At 38.0% G+C, this 23,242-nt stretch overlaps 1 protein-coding gene across 5 annotated transcripts in view; it reads left to right on the top strand.

The window, feature by feature from the left end:
- Positions 1–21,632, top strand: part of OPTN (optineurin) — a 39,949-nt gene extending 18,317 nt beyond the window's left edge. For 3 of the 5 annotated variants that reach the window (XM_037143544.2, XM_037143540.2, XM_037143541.2), the window contains 8 exons: positions 3,922–4,024; positions 5,217–5,332; positions 6,867–7,016; positions 7,385–7,478; positions 8,780–8,938; positions 13,782–13,912; positions 15,386–15,468; positions 20,024–21,632. In XM_037143544.2, coding sequence (XP_036999439.2) covers positions 3,922–4,024; positions 5,217–5,332; positions 6,867–7,016; positions 7,385–7,478; positions 8,780–8,938; positions 13,782–13,912; positions 15,386–15,468; positions 20,024–20,151 — 964 coding nt within the window. In that variant the 3' untranslated portion in view covers positions 20,152–21,632. The remainder of the gene's footprint in view (positions 1–3,921; positions 4,025–5,216; positions 5,333–6,866; positions 7,017–7,384; positions 7,479–8,779; positions 8,939–13,781; positions 13,913–15,385; positions 15,469–20,023) is intronic. The other 2 variants (XM_053665812.1, XM_053665813.1) reach the window with 2 other exon arrangements.
- The last annotated feature ends 1,610 nt before the right edge of the window (positions 21,633–23,242 follow it).

Genomic DNA, 23,242 nt, shown 5'->3' with positions numbered 1-23,242 from the left:
TGATCTCTGGTCTGGGCATGTATGGGAGGCAACCAATTGATGCTTCTCTCTTGTCTCTCTCTCCAGTCTCTCTCTCCAGTGTCTTCATTTCTGACTGGTTCTTATTTATGTTTTCTAGTTCTGTTTTTTTGTTTCCTAGCTCTTTACTGAAGTTCTAAGTTTAACTGCTCTTCCCATGAGTTCACTGATCATCCTTATAGCCAGTGTTTTGAACTCTGCATCTAGTAGATTGCTTATCTCCATTTTGTTTAGTTCTTTTTCTGGAGTTTTGGTCTGTTCTTTTATTTGGGACATATTTCTTTGTCTCTTCACTTCAGCAGCCTCCCTGTGTTTGTTTCTAGGTAGAGCTTCTATGTCTCCTGGGCTTGGTAGGTGTCCCACAGGGTCTGGTGGCATAGCCTCCCTATTTACCCAAGCTGGACACTCCAGGTTTGCCACCCTCCCCACCATGTAGGCTGGTACACTCTCCTGTTGTAGTTGAGCCTTGATTGCTAATTGTTGTTGGCACGTACAGGTCATGCCAAAGCCAGATGCTGCTTGTTTGAGAGATTTTAGGAAAATCTGAAGTATGAGCCAGGACAGGATATTCATATGAAAAGCCACTAAAAATAGCTTGGGTGGGCCCACAGGTTGGTTAGAGCGGGGTCTCAGGGAATCACCAGGGCAGGGCAAACAGTGCCAGCCAAGTTGTTGGAGACTCAGATATGATGCCTGCCTGTAGGCTCTGGGGTAAAAGTGCTCAGAAAAGGAGCAATGGCCTCTGCTAGCACTCTACCTCGGAGTGAGCTGCCCCCAGCTCTCACCCTGATGCCAGACAATTCAGTTCCTCCCTGTATGTCCCTGGTGCTTTTCAAGCTACTGCCCCAGCACTGGAGCTTACAGCAAGTAAGTCTGCTGGTTTTTACAGCCAGAAGTTATGGGGACTTCTATCCTGGCACTGGAAGCATGGGCTGGGAGCCCTGGTTTGGGGCTGTGACCCCTCACTCCTCAGGTGGGAGCCCCACAGCTGAGATAGCCCTCCTGATTTTATCTGCCACACCTGAGTGTGGGACCAGCCCGTTCCGTGTCTCTGCCCCTTTCTGGTCTCAATGTGGCTTCTGTACTTCCTTAGTTATAAGACTTCTGTTCAGCTAAATTTCAGTCAGTTCTGAACGATGGTTGATCTGTAGTTTAGTTGTAATTTTGATGTGGTTGTGAGAGGATGCAAATACTGCATTTACCTACGCTGCCATCTTACTACAGCTGATTTTAAAGGGACAATATGCTTTCATAGTTATGAGTGACTGGTGTGTTAGTTTATTTCAGTCATGTTTCCTCTCAGTTCTGTACACCATTCCAAGTGTCAGCTTTAGCCAATAAGTCGTCCTTATTTAGACAACATGGTTAGCTTTAATAATAAAAGTGTAAACTGCCCTGGCTGGTGTGGCTTAGTGGATTGAGTGCCAGCCTGTGAACCAAAGCGTTGTCGGTTTTGGTGGCTTCATTGGTTGGAGCATCATTCCATGCACCAAAAGTTTGTGGGTTCAATTCCTGATCAGGGTGCATACCTAGGTTATAGGTTTGATCCATCCCTGGTTGGGGTGCCTACGGGAGGCAACTGATCGATGCGTCTCTCTCACATTGATGTTTATCTCTCTCACTCTTCCTCTCTCCCTAAAATCAATAAACATATCCTTGGGTGAGGATAAAAAATGTTTTTTTCAAATAGGGCTCACTGTACCCTGGCTGGTGTAGCTCAGTGGATTGAGTATGGGCCTGCAAACCAGAGGATCGTGGTTCGATTCCCAGTCAGGGCACATGTTTGGTTTGCAGGCCAGTTCCCTGCAGGCCAGTTCCCAGCAGGGGATGCACTGGAGGCAACCATATGTTGATGTTTCTCTCCCTCTCTCCTTCCCCTCTAAAGATAAATAAATAAATAAATCTTTAAAAAAAAAATAGGGCTCACTGTGTCTCCACTAATTTCCTAAGAAAGATATATGGGGAGGATAGTTTCTAATATCTGCGTATCTGAAAATCTCTACCTTCATAATTTATGGATAGTTTGGCTAGATGTTAAAGTCTGTATTGGATATAATTCTCTCCCTGAACACTGAGTGCATGACTTCACTGTATTCTAACTTCCAGTATCATTGCTGAGAAATCCATTATAATCTGATTCTTAATTTTCTGGAATGTAACTTCTCGTGTGCTTTGGTGCCAGCCTGTTTTTCATGCATTTGTTCTGGACACTTGTGTAGGGAGATCTGGCTGGGAGGTTTTCTTGAGGAACCCCATGTCAGAACCTTTAAATCTTTTCCCTCCTCTTGGTTACCTCTTGGTCTTGGTTACCTCTGGGTTACATACTGCAAAGGAGACTCTTCCAGTCTCCCGTCTGGAGGGTACTTTTCTAGATTCTTTTGTCTTTATTTTTTTAAGGTATATTTTTTAGAGAGGGGAAGGGAGAGAGGGAGAGAAATATCAGTGTATGGTTGTCTTTCGCATGCCCCTCACCGGGGACCTGGCCCGCAACCCAGGCATGTGCCCTGACTAGGAATTGAACAGGCAACTCTTTGGTTCCCAGGCCAGCACTCAATCCACTGAGCCACACCAGCCAGTGCTAGATGCCAGGATTCTTGAGATAATCAGAAGACTGAACCTCTCAGCATTCTGTGTATAAACTCCCCTCTTCACTAAGAAACCCAAGCCCTCAACTCTGATTAATGAAGGGTCAGTCCCTCTATTTTAGTATTTTCTAGTTCTGTTTTCTTCAGCTTCACCCAAGGATATGTTTATTGATTTGAGAGAGAGAGGAAGGGACAGACAGAGAGAAAGAGAAACATCAATGTGAGAGAGAAACATTGGCTGTAGCCTCCTATATATGTGCCTACCTGGGATCGAACCTGTAACCTTGGTATGTGCCCTGACCAGGTTTCAGACCCTCAACCTCTTGGTGTATGGGGTAATGCTACAACTAACTGAGCCACCTGGCCAGGGCTCTTCTAGTCCTTCTTAAAGATACCCCACCTTCATCCCCAATCCAGAGATACCTGTTGCCACCAACTCTTGAGCCTTCCGGGTCCCATAGTGCGAGTTACGTCTTGGCTGTGTTAGCTTCAGATCCAGACTTTTGGTCTGCCAAGTCAGTTTCCACTCATATCTATGTTTCTCAAATCTTACTATTATTTTCTTTCCCTTTCTTTTTGTTCTTGTGGGTATGTAGTTCTTTAAAAGTTATTTTGGTCAGGTTTGAGATAGGAGAGAAACAAGACTCTGTTTCATTTGTATTGGGATAGCTTTCATGTGATTACTGTATTTTGCCATGTATAATGTGTACTATTTTGCCCAAATTTTTGAAGGAAAAATAAGGATGCACATTATAATGGGTATAATAATTACATAACATGGGTATAATAACCCCATGTTTTGTGCGCACAAAACCATGGGTGCACAGTATACAGGGGAGCGTATTATACACAGCAAAATACGGTATGCTTCAGTGAAAGAATGTTGCCGCATTTGCTTGTTTGGGGGGTTCGTAAACTTAGATGGGCCCAGAAAGGAAGAGCCTTTTCTTAGGACACACACACTTATGGAACACAAGCATGCACGAGTGTACCCACACACAAGAACACAAATTGTAAAAATACTTGTTTTAAAAATACTTGCCTCTTTTTATGTCAGTGACATAAAAAGAGGCAATGTTTTTCGGTCTTTAGGGTGTTAATACCCTTTACCTGTGTATGCATTTGTTTCTTGCATCAGTTCTAGCCAGTTTTAGGGTGAAAGCTAAACCAAAGCCAATACATTGAATGCAAAGAGATTTTGAAAACCCCTGATCCTTTATCCAAATTTTGAACAATGTTCTTTTTGGTGCTTCTGCAATTGTTTTTTTCTCTTGAAGCCAAAGAGAAAGTAATTTTTCTATATTCTGTAATGTTTTAGAGTTTCAGATTTTGAAAAGAAAGCCAATGATCATTCTGAGATTGAGACCCAGACAGAGGGGAGCACAGAAGAAGAGAAAGAAGAGGAGAAAGACACAGAAACTGTGGGTACTAAGATCGTTAGACTGTTCTCACGCCCATGAGGACGTAAGAGTACTATAGAACCTGCAGTCGAATCTTGTGGTGTAGTATTAGCTTTAGAAATACAGAAATAATTTTAATGTTGAATATTGTCTTTTTCTCTCATATTTCCTTGTCCTGATTTGAATTTTATTCATTGTAAATTGGAGTGAGATATATTCCTATCCTAGTGATTTTAGAAGATCAGTCTTCTGCCTCCTCTTGACTGATTTCTTCTCCTAACATCTTAAGTGAGCAGGCCTGTTAAATGGGGATGGAATGCTGTCTACTTTTTTATGAGATCATTTGAGGATGTGGCTCGGAAACTTGAGTACAAGTCAAAGGTCTTGGTTCCATCCCAGTACTGGTCTGAAAAAAATAGTTTCTGTGAGAAAGGCTCCTGCTTATGTAGTTGCTGTTTCGTGGCATCTCATCACCTGTTTTGGAGTCTGCAAACAGTCTTCAACCCAGGGAAGGCTGACAAAGCCAGGAAGCTGTCAGAGTCACAGCAGCCCGTGCAAAACACATTTACATAAGATACTTACTTTAGCCAATTCATTTATTTAATGAATATATATTGAATACCATACTGTAATATGCTTTGCTCTGGACTAAAACCCCTACTTTCTAGAGAATAGAGAACATTTAAAAAACTGAGTTGCACAGACAACCTGTGAGTAATAGTACCCAGTTGACTAAAACTAATTCAACAACCAATCATAGAGAAAAAAGTACTGAGACTTAAGACACCAGAAAACTCACTGACAAAGATTCTAGAGCTGCCAGGAAAAAGGCGGTACAGCAAAAATAGTTGAGTAAACTAGAAACATAAAAAAGCCAGGAATATGGGTTTGAGCTGCTCACTGGATAAATTAGATTGCACCACGACACTGCTGTGATCTGTGATCCCCTGAACCAGGATCAGGATTCATTTTAATTATGATAAAGTTATTACCACAAGTGCATCCCAATTGATCCATTAATGTTCTGTGAGGAAACAGAGTTGTAACCAAAGCATTTTTTTCATTCAAGATATTTGGGGCATTCATTGTGAAAAGTTTAGTCAATTCACCAGTCAGTCTTAACTGGAACGGTTCACACTGTTTCCTCACGTAGAGGTGCATCTAGTCTCTGATGGGAATCCCACGTGTGTGTTTCGGATTTCCTGTGTGACAGGTTGGAAGTGAGGTGGAAGCCTTGAACATTCAGGTGACAACCTTGTTTAAGGAGCTTCAAGAGGCTCATACAAAACTCAGTGAAGCTGAGCTAATGAAGAAGAGGCTTCAAGAAAAGTAAGAATGAGAGATGAATTTTATCTTCCTTCAAAAGGTGTACATTTTTACAAAATATATAACTATATAAAAAATGTAGTTTTGTTACTGTGTTACGACTAAAAGAAATGTAGAGACCAGCTTAAAATATGAATTCAGAAAACACTAGTGTTCAGGTTAATGTACAGGTTAATATATAAACACGAAATACTTGTAGTGGTGGAGGGGGTGGGGCCCTGGGGACTCTGATTCTGCTGTTTGGGGACATTAGGTAAGCGTACTAGTGTATGTGAGAACCTATAAAAAGCAGCGAACTGGGTTTCCCATGACTTACATGAACTGGTATTATTAATGTGACAAATGTGAAAGAAAGCTGCAAAGAGCAAGAAGTTGAGTAAGATTTATTTAGAAAAAATTCATTTTCAGTCAATTATAAAAGCTAATATATAAATCGAGAATTTTGCATTTGCTGATTTCTCTTGATATAAGAAGTTACCCTGAAATTTAGGAAAGCTAAGTTGATGTTGTTTTTTGGCTAGTTGGGAGACATTTCCAGCATAATATACCAGTGTTTGTTTCCTTGGAGTTCTACTTTCCATGGCAGTAACAGCTACAGATTTTGGACAAACACGTCTAGGTTGAAGTATGGATCTACAACTTATTTGCGGTATTAACCCTGAGAAAGTTACTTATTTCACCTGTCTAGCCTCAGTTTTATTATTTATAAAATGTGTGTTATGATTCCTACATCATAAGGTTTTAAGTGAGATCATGTTTAACATACTTGGCATTGATGCCTTGCACATAACTGTCATTGGTTGACATTTGCTATTATTATGTTACAATTCTTTTCCTGATCTTTAAAAGGCTTTAGGGCAGTTCCTTTCCCCCTGTTGAATCTTTGTCAGAAGTCATAGTCTTGGTGCTTAAAAGAGCCCGTCACTTCTTGAAATACAAAAGATATACATGGATCACTATTTGAGAAATATCTTTAGCTAATCACTACTTTGGTCTCTGACTAAATAACAAAAATATATTTGCATGACTACTAAAAACAGTTATTCCAAGTGGGCAGTAGCTTGTGTGATCTTACTTCTGGATTTTTTTTTATGTTAGGCAAAAGGGTTCAGAAATATGTAAATTATTTTTATCAGAAAAAGATCAGTATTAAAAAAATAATTTTTATTACATTTATTGAGCTGACATTGGTTAATAAGATCATATAGGTTCTGAGAGTACATTTCTGTGATACTAGATCTGTATGTTGCACTGGATGCCGGCTACCTGAAGTCGAACCATCTCCATCACCATATATTAGGTCCCTCCCACCCTCTATGCCGCCTCCCACTGCCTTCCCTCTGGCAACCCCCTTGCTGTCTGTGTCCATGAGTTTCAGTTTTATATCCCACATATGAGTGGAATCATGATTCTTAGCTTTTCTGACTGGTTTACCAGTACTACTTGCTTCTCGTAAGGGAGCAAGGAGGATAAAACATTTAAAAACAACTGAAAAGTGAAGGAGCATTGTTTATCCTCATATTTTTATCTTTCTTAGATGTCAGGCCCTTGAAAGGAAAAATTCTGCAACCCCATCAGAGCTGAATGAAAAGCAAGAGCTTGTTTACAATAACAAAAAGTTAGAGCTACAAGTGGAAAGCATGCGATCAGAAATCAAGATGGAGCAGGCAAAAAGAGAAGACGAAAAGTGAGTACGTGGCAACTAAATGGCTACTTGCCAGAAAGAGGTTAGAACAGCTCTTTATACAGATTAGCATTAGGGTTTGAGAATACATTGAAAACTTTTCTCCTTTATTTGAAGGAGTACTAGGAGACTTTTCTAAGTAGGTAAAATTTAGGTTTTATAATAAGATTATGAAAATTACTGGTAATCTTATTTTGAGTTTTTGGAAAAAATTGTTTTGTTTGAGAGTAAGAAAATGCTTGTAGGTGGCGGAATAGTAAAAGTGAAGAAGAGATTGTGCTACTTGTGTGTTGAGAAGAATGTTGGGAGGCAAGACTAAGATTCTATGCTATTTTCTCCAAGATTCCATCCTCAATTTCTTTTTTAAACAGGTCCAAATTAGCCATTCTACAGCTGACACACAACAAGCTCCTTGAAGAATACAGTCATGCACTGAAAACAATTGAAGACCTAAAACGGAGAGAGGTACTCAGAAAAAAATTTACTTTGATAGCCTAGTAAGGGACAGAAACTATTAAACATTTTATATGGAAAGGAGTTGTATTCATCTTTAATTACGTCTGGTTTCAAAGGTTGTTTTCAGTTTGTAATAGATTTCTTCGCATCTAAGTGCTTATAACTTTCATGTATGTTTGGGGGTACTTCAGAGACAATTGTGGGTTCAACCAGATCACTGCATTCAAGCTAGTCCCTTGGATTTTTTGGTTTCTGAGGGTATATAAGTCATGTTTACACTATACTGTAATTTATTAAGTCATGTTTACACTATACTGTAATTTATAGTATTATGTCTAAAAAATGTACATACCTTAATTTAAAAAATAGTTCATTGCTAAAAAATGCTAACCATCATCAGAGCCTTTGGCAAGTTGTAATCTCTTTGCTGGTGGAGGGTCTTCAAGCACAATAAAAGCAAAGTGCAATAAAATGAGGTATGTCTGTATAATATGCTTTGTGTACAAAGGTGGTGCTAATGTCCTACACTCAGGGAGTGAACTTGTAGCATTTCTCACAGTGGGTGGGTTTGAAGGAGAATGAAGAGTGTGGGCTCCTTGTTGAGTAGCGCAGAGTGAGACTGATGGGTCGGGCAGGGGAGGCTGTGTACTGCATGGAACCCCTACCAGCCTGCCTGCTGCCAGTGAGCCTGAGAGCCTGGATTTACCCAGCGGCAACTTCAGTTAGGATTAATGCCCCAAATGGTATGATAATTTTTAACACCATGGATTGATGTGAGGTGATAAATGTGTTAATTAACCTGATGGGAGGAATCCTTTCACAGTGTATATGTGTATCAAATCATCACGTATATCTTACAATTTTATTTGTCAATTTTACCTAATAAAGCTGAAATAAATAAAGGTGACAGAAGCTTTGAATTAGAAGGGGTCTTTGAATTTATACCCTTATAAATACACTTTTTGGTTTTTATTTATTTTTAATAGATTATTTTTAATTTAAACATTTTCCTTCTTTTCCACTGACTTCACAAAGTAAGAGTAACATGAATGAAAAATTAGCAATATTAGCAAGTTACAACCTCATTGATATCAGGATTAGTTATAATTTTCCTTATTTTAGTGTTTTTTTAATTATGTTTTAAATTAGAAAATTATTATTTGCAAGCCATAAATTAAATGAATACAACTTTCCAAGTATCATTGCTAATTAACAAAACAGCTTAGAGCCAATCATTAAATAATTATCTATTTACTGAAGTAGATTGAATTATTTGAAAACCATTTCTAGAATAAGCTTGTCTCTTTCAGTCAGAAAAAGTGGATAAGGTGGTGCTGCAGGAACTAAATGAAAAGCTGGAACTGGCAGAGAAGGCGCTGGCTTCCAAGCAGCTTCAGATGGATGAGATGAAGCAGACCATTGCCAAGCAGGAGGAGGACCTGGAAACCATGACAGTTCTTAGGGCGCAGGTACTTTTTGAAACATGGGCTGAGTGAAGCCAACCCAACTTATATTCTCAGATGGGAAAGTGATGGTGTTTAAAATATGTTTTTTTAATTTTATATTATTTCCATCAATATGTTTTTTAAAATTTTTGATTGAAGGATATCACATGTGGAAAATGCCCCAAACTTTTAAGTGTATATAGCTTAATGAAGTTACCATTCTATGTCTCATAGTTGGGTTATTTCCAGTTTGCAGCATTATGATTAATGTTACTGTGACACTTTTGTACATGTCCCTTTGTTCACCTGTGCCTTCATTTCTGTTGGGTATACACCTAGGAGTAGAATTGTGGGTTCATAAAGTATGCATCTACTGAGTTTTAATAGATAACATCAAGCAGTTTTCCACAGTGGTTGTACCAGTTTTTGCTCCCATCAATAGAGTATTCCCACTGTATTATCAGTATTCATACTGGTATTATTAGTAGTTTTATCTTTAAGCATTCTAGTGGGAATATAGTGATATCTCACTTAATTTTCATTTCCTTGATAGCTAATAAGATTGAGTACATTTTCAAATGTTTACTGGCCATCCAGGTATCCCCTTCTGATGTGCCCGACCAGGTCCTTGCCCAATTTTCTTTTGGTTTGCTGGTTTTTCCTTAATTTTTATATTCATTGCCAGTTTTTTCACTCTGTGATATGCTTTTTTACTCTTATAACACTGTCTTTTGATGAACAAAGTTAATTTGTTATTATAGTCTAATTTATCAGTTTTTTCATTTATGATTGGTACTTTTTGTAGCCTGTTTAAAAAGCTCACTACCTCAGAGGCCACAAAGATATTCCTCTATATTATCTTCTAAAAGTTTTATTGTTCTGCCTTTTACATTAAGATCTAGAAACCACCTGGAATTAGCTTTCCCATGTGGAGATAAGGGTGAAGATTAGTGGTTTTTCCTATATGAATGTCATGTTGACTTGGCACTATTTATTTAGAAGGGCATCTTTTTGTAAGCACTCTGCTGCCCTCTTTGTCATATACTGCGTCTGTGTACCCATGGGTCTATTTCTGGACTCTACAGTATTCCACAGGGCTATTTATATGTCCTTGTTCTAGTGCCATACTGTCTCGGCTTACTATAAAGTCGAGACAGAATTCATCAAAAGTGTTGAATTCTGATAGAATAAGTCTTCCTGACTCATTAGTATTCTTCAAGAGGACTTTAGGTTTTCCTTCCCTTTTTCATTTTCATAAAAAATTTTAAAACCACTTGAGATTTTCCACATATAGAAAAGCTTACTGGGATTTTTATTGGAATTATATTAAATATAGATCAATTTGGAGATAACTGACATCTTTACAACACTGACTCTTCCAGGCCATGAATATGGCTTATCTTCTTAATTAAACTCAGTAACATTTTTAATCTTCTTAGTGGAGATTTTGTTATTTTATTAGATTATTCCTAGGTATTTTATATTTTAATGATACTACTATAAATAGCATGTTTTTAAAACTTTATTTTCTAAGGATTACTGTTATATAGAAACAATTCAGTACAATTGATTTTCATATATTGACTTTGTATGCAGCAAACTTGCTCAACTCACATTTTAATTCTAATTTTTTCTGAAATTTTTTTGGACTTTGTACATTAATTATATTATTTGAATAAGGGCAGATTGGCCACCCTCCCCTGCTTTCCAGTCTTTTTGCTTTTTGTTTCTTTTTCTTGCCTTACTGCATTGGCTGGGACCCCAGTATAATGTTATATAATTGTGGGGATGGCAGACAGTCTCGCCTTGCTCTCAATCTCAGAGGTTGTGCATTCAACATTTCACTATTAAGTGTGTGATGTTTGCTATAGGCTTTTCGTAGATATCACTTACCAGACATACAAAATTTCCTTCTATCCTTGTTTGCCAAAAAGTTTTGGGTGAATGTTGAATTTTATTTAAGAAAAATTATTTTCTTTATAGAATGATATAACTAGGTAATTATATACTTTCCCCTTTTTAATCTAGTGCGGGTAAGTTACATTGATTTCTCAAATATTAAACTGCATTTTTTTAATTACCCTCTGTATATATTCCCAAATTTGGTTTGCTCTTATTTTACTTAGGACTTTTTAATCTATATTTTAAAGTAAGATTGGCCTAGAGTTTTCTTTTGCTAATATACTTGCCAGGTTTGGACTTCATGGGTTATGTTGGCTTCATAAAAATCAAGTTAAGATATATTTCTTCTTTTATTGTTCTCTGGAAGAATTTGTGTATAGTTGGCTTGTTGTGACTGTTTTGTCCTGTTCTGGTTACTGGTGGGTGGAAGAGTTGGAGAAGAGTTTACGAGTGAGAATACGTCCTGCCTGAGATTTAAAAATCACACAAAAAGCGGGGAGCCCTTCTCTCTTCCTAAATAACTGGAATCTCAGAGGTGGTTTTAGGATGATTAGGTACTAAAATAATTTTATTTTTGAATTACATAAATAATACTATTCATTATAAAATAGAAGTTTTAGACTATAGAAAAATGTATAAAGTAGAGAGTGAAAATCCAACTTCCCCCAATTCCATTTTGGTAAACATAAGTTTCTTCTTTTTATTTTGCTTATTTGTTTGCTTAATTAAAATAGGAACACACTGTACCTTTTTTTGGTCTACAGCATTTTTATTCATGATATATCTTGGACATACCTCCTTGTTACTACTCAGAGTCATGTTATTTTTTTTTTTTATGGCTGTGTAGTGTTACAAAGTGTGTATTACCATGATAGATTTAACCAGTCCTCTATTGATGGACATGTGGGTTGTACCAATATTTTTTCTATTATCAATAATATTGAAATGAGTATTCTTATATGTCTTTGTGCACTTGTGGAATCTGTAGTCAAATATACAAATTGAATGGTTGGGTCCATTGGGTATGCCTGTTTTTAAAAGAAGTATTACCAAGTTATCTTCCGAAAATGCACAATCAAAATTATTCCCTCACCAGAAGATAAGCAATCCTATTTCCCCACATGCTTGCATCATTCTTTAAAATGTTTCCCAAACTGATAAACATTATTTTTAGTATGACAATGTTAACAGTTTGTTATTCCCTATATACTCATTACCAGCTGCTCAGAGTGGCTGTCCCAGTGAAATATGAAAGTGGCTGAACAGAATTAGGGCTTTAATGTTATTGCTACAGGAGTAGAATCTCAATCTGAGCTCTTCATAACGTTTCCCTTGTTTGGGCACCTCATGATACTGTTGTCACGTATTTCTGTCACATTCTGAACACAGACATTTGTTTTGTTTTGACAAATGTTTTTGTTCATTTAATGAGTTTTTTTGAGCACCCCTAATGTGTCAGGCACTGTTCTCACTGTTGGGGATGCAGGAATGGACAAAACAATGATCCAGTTCTTCCTGGCTCAAAGCCTAGATTCAAGGCTCTAACCTGAGTTTAGGTCTGACTCAGAAAAGCCCATGGTCCATCAATGATACCATAGAATTTTGGAATACTTGCAAATGGCAGGAGCTCCCTTACAAAGATCTCTTTATTATATGCTTCCTTTTTGTAACTATAATTCTGATAGAATATTTTAAATTTTGTTAATTTTACTTTAAAAGTAATGGATTAAAGTTTATATCCTAGAACCCCTAAAATTTGAAAAGAAAAAAACTAATTTTAAATATAGCAAGTTAAAAACTGGTGTTAAAATAGTGCTCAATTCACTAGTTTATGTTTACTTTGTAATTTTATAACTGTAGAAATTGCTGTCATGGCATAATATTTATCTATTTCAAGGTAACAAATTACTCTCCAGACTTAGCAGCTAAAACAACAAGCACTTGTTATCTCACACACTTTCTATGGGCCAGCAATCCAGGAGCAGCTCAGTAGGGTGATACTGGCTCAGGATTTCTTATAGGGCTGCACTCAAGAAGGAACATCCGTTTCCAAGATGGTTCACTCACATGGCTGTGGGTAGCAGGCCTCAGTTCTTCACCCTGTGGGCCTCTCCATGTGGCTGCGTCAGGACAAGGCAGCCAGCTCCCTCCTAGAACAAGTGATTCAGGAGAGAACTAGGCAGAAGCCATAGTGTCTGTTATGACCGAGTCTCAGAAGCCCCACACCATCATTCCTATGGTATCCTAGTGGTCACAGAGATTGGCCCTATTCATAGTGGGAGGGGAACACATGAGGTTTTGAATACCGAGAGGTGAGGATCACTGGTGCCATCTTGGAGGCTGGCTACCACTGTGGGAAGTGAGGTGATATATTGGAAGAGTCCATGATATATGTGTTTCAGTCTGGGTTCAAATGCTTCTTTGACTTCTTAGCTAATTTCCCCAAGATTAAGAGCTATTATATTTGTCATGTGAAATGAGCAAAGCAATTCTACATTCCCAGGATTTTTGACAAGGTGAAATAAGTATAGGGCTTCACACATCTTTAGAATTTAATAGCATCTGTTCATTATTATTTTAAATTTAACTTAAGTGCAGCTTTTATAAATATACCTGACAGACTAAATTTAAACCATTTACTATATTAAGCTAATCATGAATATTATTTTTTAAAAAGAGACCAGAGAATTTTACTGAGTTGATGACCCACACAGTATTTAAACCACTGTGTCAGTTGAATTGTTGGGTTCTAATTGTTGAAAGCGCACACACATACACAACTTGTGTCTTCTACTTGAAAGTAGTTGAAACATCGTGGTCTCAGTACTGGTTTTCAGCAGGAACATATATTTGTCATTTAGAAGGCATATCACAGCCTGCAGCACTGCCTCTTCACCTCAACAGGTGTGCTGTTGAGAATCCACTCCTCTAGCTAGTAACTGCTGTCTCTTTCTTCCTCTAACAGATGGAGGTTTACTGTTCAGACTTTCATGCTGAAAGAGCAGCAAGAGAGAAGATTCATGAAGAAAAGGAGCAGCTCGCATTGCAGCTGGCAATTTTGCTGAAAGACAATAATGTTTTTGAAGATGGAGGCAGGTGAGGTGAGGGGAAGACTTAGAACACATTTCAGCCTGGGACCTGTCAAAGATGGTTCCTAATTTGAGCTATAAAAATCGCGGGGTACACATCTCTTGAGTGGGTTCATATGTTTAGTGTGACTTATGAGGCGTGGCAGTGTTTTGTGGAAACCTGATCAAGTTCATTGCCTTTAGATTACCTGTAAAAACATGACATTGAGTTTCAAAGTCATATCTTGCTATTATCATGAATGAAACTATCCTAACATTTTTTTAAAAGATTTTGTTTATTTTTAGAGGGAGGGAGAAAGAGAGGAGAGAAACATTGATGTGTGAGAGATATATCAATCAGGTTGCCTCTCACACGCCCCCAACTGGGGACCTGGCCTGCAACCCAGGCACGTGCCCTGACTGGAAATTGGACTGGTGACCTTTTGGTTCCCAGGCCAGCACTCAATCCACTAAGCCGTATCAGCCAGGGCACAGTCCTAACTTTTTAAATAATTCTATAATATTGTATATCTTAAAAGCAAATACTGCTAAAATTACTTCTGTCCTTTAAATTTTCATTTTGAAAAACATTTGAAAGATGTAGAAATATAAAAACACAGAGATTAAAATATACACAAATATGTACCCTGTTCAGAAATGATAGCTACTAACATTTCTTCTATTGATATTTGTTTCAAGTATATTTGATAAAAAGAAAAAAGGAGCCCTGGCTGGGTGGCTTGATGAATTGAGTACTGGCCTGTGAACTGAAAGGTTGCTGATTCATTTCCCAGTCAGGGCATATGCCTGGGTTGCAGGCCAGGCCCCCAGTTGGGGGCAAGTGAGAGGCAACTGATTGATGTATCTCTCATGCGTGATCAATGTTTCTTTCCCTCTTTCTATAAACAAATAAATAAATAAATAAATAAATAAATAAATAAATAAATATCTTTTTTTAGAAAAAGGAGCTGTAGATGAAGTTGAAGTCTTTTTTGTTCTCCATCCTTCATTATAGTCCTCTCTTCCCTTCTCCATACTGCCTGGAATTTGGGTAGCATCCCCATCTGTTTTATATTTTTATATAATACCAAAAAATAAGATAATATTAATTCCTCTGTGCTTAAGCTACAAAATGATCACTACAAATGGTGTTTTGCAAATTGCTTTATATAACATTGTGATTTTTGAACTGGGTGTATATATATATATATGCAGAGTGTCTCTTTAGAAATGTTAATTTTTTGCTAATCCATTCCCCTATCAGTTGACAGTTTAGTTACTTCATAACTGATTTTTCAAAAAGTCTTGTTATTTACTTTTACGACATTGTGTCCTAGTAACAATAATATTTACAATCAAGTCAGTCTTAAGTCCTAGTTTCTATGCACATTGGCATTGTAGGTCAGTGCTTTTTTCCTTCTGATATTCTGCTGAATGTGTGCTTAATGTTGTCATATTTAAGGGTCTTAGAACATTACATACAATGTTGCTTTCATTCCAGTAGGCAGTCCTTGATGGAAATGCAGAGCCGTCATGGGGCCAGAACCAGTGACCCTGACCAGCAGGATTACCTTGTTCAAAGAGGTGAGTTACATGTGATTCTAGGCCTTCAGAATTCCTGGGAATAACTATCCTTGACAAAGATGCTTGAAAAAAATTCTACTACATCCTATATAATGGATTTCAAATTAAGCTACCAAAAATGTAGTACCCATCAGTCTTATTTCCACAGTACCCCAATCTCCATGCATTACCTACTAAATCCAGACCAGACACTTCATGCTGACAGTTAAGGCCTGGCAGAGCCAAACTTTTAAGCTTTCTCTCACTCTATTTCCCTATAGCAATTAGCCAACTGAATCACTCCTTGTTCTTTCAACTTGCCTGCTCTAAGCTTATATACCTACATATGCTTATTTATGGGGTGTCCTTCACATAGATGCCTTCCTTCACTCATATCCTTGTCTTCCTCCAGTCTCTTTCCAGTAAACTCTTATTCCATCTTTAGAACCCATTTTAAATACCGTCTTTATGATACCAGCAAAATGTGACCTCTCCCTCCTGAATTTCTGAAGTATTTTATTCATTTTAGTACTTACCTGCTATTTATTATAATTTTTTAAGATTTTATTATTTTTATCTTTAGAGGGGAAGGGAAGGAGAGAGGGAGAGAAAGGTCAATGTATGGTTGCCTCTCGTGAGTCCCCAGCTGGGAACTGGCCTGCAACCCAGGCATGTGCCCTAACTGGGAATCGAACCTCGATCCTTTGGTTCGCAGGCCTGCACTCAATCCACTGAGCTACACCAGCCAGGGCCTATTATAATTATTTATATGTTCTAAGTATACACTTAAGTCTCTTTTAAATAAGCTCCCTCAGTACTGGCTGGTGTAGCTCAGTAGATTGAGCACGAGCCTGTGAAGCAAAGGGTCACCGGTTCAATTCCCAGTCAGGGCACATGCCTGGGTTGCAGGCCAGGTCCCCAATAGGGGGCACATGAGGGGCCACCACACACTGATATTTCTCTCCCATGTTCTCCTTCCTGTCCCCTCTCTCTAAAAATAAACAAGTAAAAAATATATTTTTTTAAGTTTAAAAAAAATAAGCTATCTCAGAGCTTGTATCTTCACCCACTACCTGGTGCTATGCACATAAATAATAATGTTACCATTTATTGAGAGTTTACTATGCATGTAAACGGCCACTGTGCTGATCACTTCACATTATTTCACGCAATTCTCACAAAATTCTATCAGATATATATTATCACTATCTTACAGAAGACAAGGTTATATTACTTAGGATCACAATGCAGATTAGGGGCAGAACCAGACATGGAGCCCAAGGCTGTCTGACCTTAACCACTACACAGAACTTCATGGAGTAGACTGTCATTTAATTATGTTCCACATCCAGGTTTTAATTTCCTGGGTGAAACTGATCATGACACTTATTACATGGTTTTAATATACTAGTAATGTTCTGTAACTTGTAATAAATCACTGCCTTAACAGTACTGAAAGGGAACTATTGTCCTTGATTCTATTATGAAAAAGAAAGATATTAAAAAAAAAACCCTCAAAGTACCAAAGACTGACATGATAAGAAGAAAGTTAATAGCAATGCCAGTTAGACGATTCTAGGTTTAGGATGCCATCCTAACTTTCACATAAAACTGGTTCTTTTATATATATATATCCTTAGTGCTGGGCCAGTCTAAGTTCCTTCCATATACCAACTGACTATTGAAATGGAACTACGTCACAAAGTTATCACAGCAAGGAAGTAAGATTAGTATATATAGTTAACTATTAACTCTTGGGGAACTTTCTTTGAGTATCCCTTTTACCTTCCATCTCCCGCTGTTCTTTACCCCCACCCCCACCACCAAAGTTCTTTTGCAGAAAAAAATAGGCTGAAGTCAATATCAGAGGTAGTAAGGGTACGAGTAAACATAGTATGCATGGGACACATGCAGAGGTAGCAGGCTGTGAATTGACATAAATAATAGCCTCATGCATTTTTTAGCTTCAGTGGTTAAAGCTGTGTCCTTCTCTGAAAGTTGCATCTACCCACTTGAGCACTGCTATGCATTTTCTCTAACCTAATTTTAAATATCCTAGGACACCAGTACACCTCATATTTAGAAGTACTCACACAGTTGTCTTGAGTCAAAAAGGGCAATGTCTTGCACCTCCTTAAGGGAAGGTTTTCATTCATCATAACTGTAAGGCAAATGCTTATTTATATTAGAAAGAATTGGTCGCTCTTTGATTTATAATCTAAAAATCATCACAAAGTGCAAATTTATTCCTGAATTTTTTTGTCTTATACAAAACAATATTCCAGAGACTGTCTTAAGACTTTTTTTAGTTTCCTAACAAAGCTGCCTTAAACAAAAGCCCCTCTCAGTTTATTTTATCATCATCGGCAGCCATCTGAGTACTTCATCCAGTCTAGGGCATCCAGCTAAGCACAAGGAAACAAATGTGTGTAAGTCATGGTCGGATCCATGGGAGCTTATAGTGTAGTTGGAGAGACAGGATGTGCACGTACAAAGATGAAGTGATAGCCCTGGCTGGCGTGGCTCAGTGGATTGAGTACCAGCCTGCACAAACCAAAGCATTGCCAGTTCAATTCCCAGTCAGAGCACATGCCTGGGTTTGTGGTCAGGGTCCTCAGTGAAGGGCACATGAGGGGCAGTCACACATTGATGTTTCCCTCTCTTTCTTCCTCCCTTCCCTTTTGTCCAAAAATAAATAAAATATTTTTTTAAAAGAGAGATGAAGTGATAATATAACACTTATATAATACTGCTAAAGATAAGAAGAAAGGATGATTATTAAGGGCCAGGGTAGTTGAGATAGGCTTTGAAAACATGTGACTTTAAGCTTGACGTTGAAGGTAGGATTTAGATAGGTACAGTATGAGAATGAAAGGGCAATGGCAGAAATGAATGTAATATGTTAATAATGAAAACTAAGTTCATTTTCTAGAGAAGAGCCAGGAGGTAGAGGAAACCCATCATTGCAAGTCTTGAGTTTTAACCTAGATCACGACAAGAGGAAAGGCACAGATTGATTCAATGGAGTTTAAAATGAAAAGTCAGCAGTCCCTCACAGGTGGCTGGTTGTCATCTAGCGCAGGGTTTGGCAAACTACAACTCACAGGTCAAATCTACCCTGGTTTTGTAAATAAAGTTTTATTGGAACATAGTCATGCCCTTTTGTTGATATATCATGTATGGATACTTTCATGCAATAGTGGCAGAGTTGAATAGTTATGAGTAGGCTTTGCAAAGTAGGTTTATAGTTGTGAGTATGAAAAACACAGAGTTTATTGTTGTGTTATTATTTATTAATTATTGTATTATTTTCGATATGAATAACTGTAAACCTACTTTTGCCCTATCCTGTATTTACTCTCTGGCCCTTTACAGAAAAAGTGTACCAACACCTGATGTAGAACAGTGAGACCTTTAAAAAGCTCCCTGCTTCAGAAATCATGCCATGTGATCAATATTTCTATTCTAAGGTGCTTCTAAAATTTGCTGAACAAAAACTACCTGTAGTAAATAGTCTCACATGTTATTCAATTCAAGTAATATGCTGGGAAGCAAATGTTAAAGGTTACCTCCATTGTCATCCTCCAAAGAAAACCAAACATTGGGGTGGGGGGTTGAATGAAAGTCTGGAGACCTGAGTGGAGACTCTACAAAATCAAAATGGTTTGCATTTGTCCAGGTAGATCAGATCAAGGAGATGTTCCAGGAGCCAGAAGTCATTTCTAGTACTAACCCCAGTTTGCACATGTGGGACCTAACCAGGGTCAAGGCTTATTTTGAGCATTATTTGATTTTGACTTGAACCTTAATCCAACTCTAAAACTAGGTGACATGACAGGAGGATTCATTCTTTTATTCATTCTCCTCAGTTACTTTGCCTGGATAATCTTTATTCATTCCTAAGCCTCCTCTCAAATGGAATCAGTCTCACCCAGGGGGCCCATCTTCACAGAGTAGTCCAAGCCAGGTGCCCTTCTCTATCCTCCCACTAAACCACCCTGTGCATGACATAGTCACAGCATGGCACTCCCCTCATGTGCCACACTGTCACTTTTCTTGTCTGACACTCCCATCATATCTGCATCCCTCTCTTCCTTCTCATAGGGTACTGAAAAGCATCTGCTGAATGAATGTAATGTTATGTCTGTTTCTGAGAAGGTACATACTGATCTAGGATACTGCATTTCTGCACTCTGCTCATCATTTTCTCCACGTTCTCTCTTCTTTACCTTATACCTTCACCTGTCTCTTTTCTTCTCTCAAATATTCCAGTTTTTATAAGAACATGTATTGTCCTGCATCTAGAATTAAAACCACGTATTTTCATGTACCTACAACCTGGAATGGAGCCTAAATCCTAAAATAATTGGAAAGTGGGTACTACTTTTGGAGATTTTCTCTGTGTGTAGATTACTTCAGTAAAAGACAAAAATGACATGGATTTACCTCCCACTAGGTATTAATTACATTGTTTAGCTGACGTTAAAATTAACCATCTGTTATTAAAATCCATCAAACAAGACTGCTTATAACATGGAAGAAATGGAACAACATTTCATTTAATGCTTATTCCCAGGAGCTGAGGATAATAACTGGCGGCAACAGCATCAGCAGAATATACCAATTCATTCTTGCCCCAAATGTGGAGAAGTTCTGCCCGACATAGACACATTACAAATTCATGTCATGGACTGCATCATTTAAGTGTTGACATCTCGCCTCCTCCAAACTGTTGTTAAATGTCCAATTTCTTTCCTCCAAGAGGCTTACTTTTGTGTCACTTGTTTTCACTCAAATATTTTGGCTCATTATGTTTGTTTTAGGAGAAAGGAAATCAATATGTTTCATGTAGGACTTTTTTTTTGTGAATTTCCATAAATTCACAAAAAAGAATTTTTAACATACCATTTTTCTGATAATAGATTGATTTTTAAAGACTGTTTTTTATGTGAACACTGACCTGTTTGTGCAGTTAATGATCATGTGACATCATGGGATACAGTGAGTGTAATTAGATGGAAGAACTATTGCTGAGAAATTTTAGGAATCTTCTAAGGAGGCAGGAATTTAAAGTGACCACAGCTTTCTTCAAGAAAAATGTCTCTGAAGTATTTTTGAAATAAATTATGTTGTTTTTCTTCATCCCTTTAAGACAGACCTATGTGGGGTTGTGTGTATATGTGTACCATTGTAGTATTATTGCAGCCACAGTAATTGTACCAAAGTTATGATATGGCTGTTTGCATACAAACACTGTGAACATTTACTGGATCATCAGGACAAAGAAAAAAATTGTGGTATAGATGAAGTAGATACATTAGGTTCACTGGATTTGATATAACCACAGTGGCAAAGAAGTCATCTTTGTTTTTTATTTGTGCTGTAGGTATGTGGGCTTGTACAGTAGAAAGTTTATTCATTTCTAAAAGGAACCACTGTTATTCATTCTCTTCTTAGGTCAGGCTATAAGGTCATAATCACAACAATAGTTATTGCAAAGTAAAATTTTGCTTATAAATCTTTCACATTGTTCATACATTACTTTCTAATTTCATAGGATGCATTTTCTGGATTCAGCTTCATATAAGCTTATTACTTGTTAATTCTATGAATATGAGCAAATCCCTTTACTAGGGATGAATATGTATTGTTTGAATTAGAAATTGTTTTTGCTACAGAGGTGGAAAGATAGGGATGTGCCATATTTCATAAACCTACAGTTATTAGTAACACTGGGCCAGCCACAAAAGTAAAGAATGACTTTATGCATCTAAAACATTTAAGAGAAAATTAAAATAACCTCCTTTGTTTGGCTCTGTCATTAGACAAACTTGATTTAATACACATACATATATACACACAAATGGAATCAAAAAGGAATCAAAATAGTTAATTATATCTTTACACTGTGAAAATTCAACAGTAACTTAGATTAAAAGACTCTCCTGCCCTGGCTGGTGTGGCTCAGTGGATTTAGTACCAGACTGTGAGCCAAAAGATAACCAGTTCAGTTCCTGGTCAGGACACATACCTGGGTCTTGGGCCAGGTCCCGTGTTGGGAGTGTGGGAGAGGCAACTGATCTGTGTTTCTCTTGCACATGTACGTTTCTCTCCCTCTTTCTCTTCCCTTCCCCTCTCTATAAAAATAAATAAATAATAATTAAAAGAAAGATTTTCCTGCTTCAGTCCTGGGAGAATGTTTGTTGAAGACATTATGAAAATTTTACTTCTAATTTCTTCTTTAAGGCTTCTAGTTTAATTTTTTCCTTAGTATTTTATACTGAAAAAAATAGATTTCTATATTATCCTGAATAAAAAAGCAAACCAAATGGTTTTACATTTAAGTTTTTGGGAATATTAATTTACTTTGTTCAGGTAAAAGTAGTAAGCTATTCATAACTCTGAGATACCTGGAAACCCTTTAAACACCTAGAAATTAAACAACACACTTGTAAATAGTACATGGGTTAAAGAAGAAGTCTCAAGAGAAATTTTAAAATATTTTAAAATGAAAATATAACATCAAAATATGGGGATGATGCAAAAGAAGTACTTAACAAGAAATCTGGACTTCTGGCCAAGATGGAGGCATAGGTAGACACATTATGCCTCTTCACATAACCAAAATAAGCACAACAAGAATTTAGAAACAAAATGACAACCAGATTGACAGAAAATTGAACTGTATGGAAGTTTGACAACCAAGGAGTTAAAATAGACACATTCGTCCAGACTGGTAGGAGGGGTGGAGTCAGGTGGCCAAGGGGAGAGGGGTCGCGACACAAAAAGTGGTGGCACCTGGCACAGAAGGCACCCCAGGCATGCAAGACAGAAGTGGGCAGACCCTGGGTGTGCAGGCAGAGGTTGGCAGACCCCAGGCTGTTGGTGGTAATGGGCATACCAGCAAGGCAGCGATTGTGAAGCAAGGCACTGTGCGCAAGGCTACTGGCTGATCAGGCAGTCCCACATTCACACAGAGATAAACCAGGCAAAACTGGGGAATAAGGCAGACTGCACAACCCAGGGTCCCAGCACCAGGAAATAAAGCCTCAAAACACTGATTGAAAACACTTGTGGAGGTTGAGGCGCAGGGAGAGACTCCGGCTTCACAGGAGAGTTCATTGGAGAGACCCACAGGGCCCTAGAAAATACACAAACCTACCCACATGGGAATCAGCACCAGAAAGGCCCAGTTTGCATGAAGAAAGCAGCGGAAGGGACTGAAATCTGACAAAGAGTGGAGCAAGCGCCACTGTTCCCTCTCTGACCCAGCCCCCACATAGAGCGTCACAACCCAGCAATTGGGTTGCCCCACCCAGGGGAACACCTAAGGCTTTGCCCCTCATTACATAACAGGTGCGACAAGACCAAAAAATGGCCTAAATGGAAGAACAGATCAAAGCTCCAGAGCAAATAGAACTAAGTGACTAAGAGATGGCCAGCCTATCAGATGCACAGTTCAAAGCACTGGTGATCAGGATGCTCACAGATTTGGTTGATTTTGGTTGCAAATTAGATGAAAAAATGAAGGCTGCGCTAAGTGAAATGAAGGAAAATGCACAGGGTACCAATAGTGATAGGAAGAAAACGGACTCAAATCAATGGAGTGGACCAGAAGGAAGAAAGAAACAACCAAACAGAAAAGAATGAAGAAACAAGAATTCAAAAAAATGAAGAGAGGCTTAAGAACCTCCAGGACATCTTTAAACGTTTCAACATCCAAATTATAGGGGTACCAGAAGGGGAAGAGGAAGAGCAACAAGTAGAAAAGTTATTTGAACAAATAATAAAGGAG

Source organism: Artibeus jamaicensis, unplaced genomic scaffold, assembly GCF_021234435.1.
Source record: "Artibeus jamaicensis isolate MK-2021 breed Jamaican fruit bat unplaced genomic scaffold, CSHL_Jam_final contig_426, whole genome shotgun sequence".
Lineage (NCBI taxonomy): Eukaryota > Metazoa > Chordata > Mammalia > Chiroptera > Phyllostomidae > Artibeus > Artibeus jamaicensis.
This window is presented reverse-complemented; position numbering and strand designations above follow the sequence as displayed.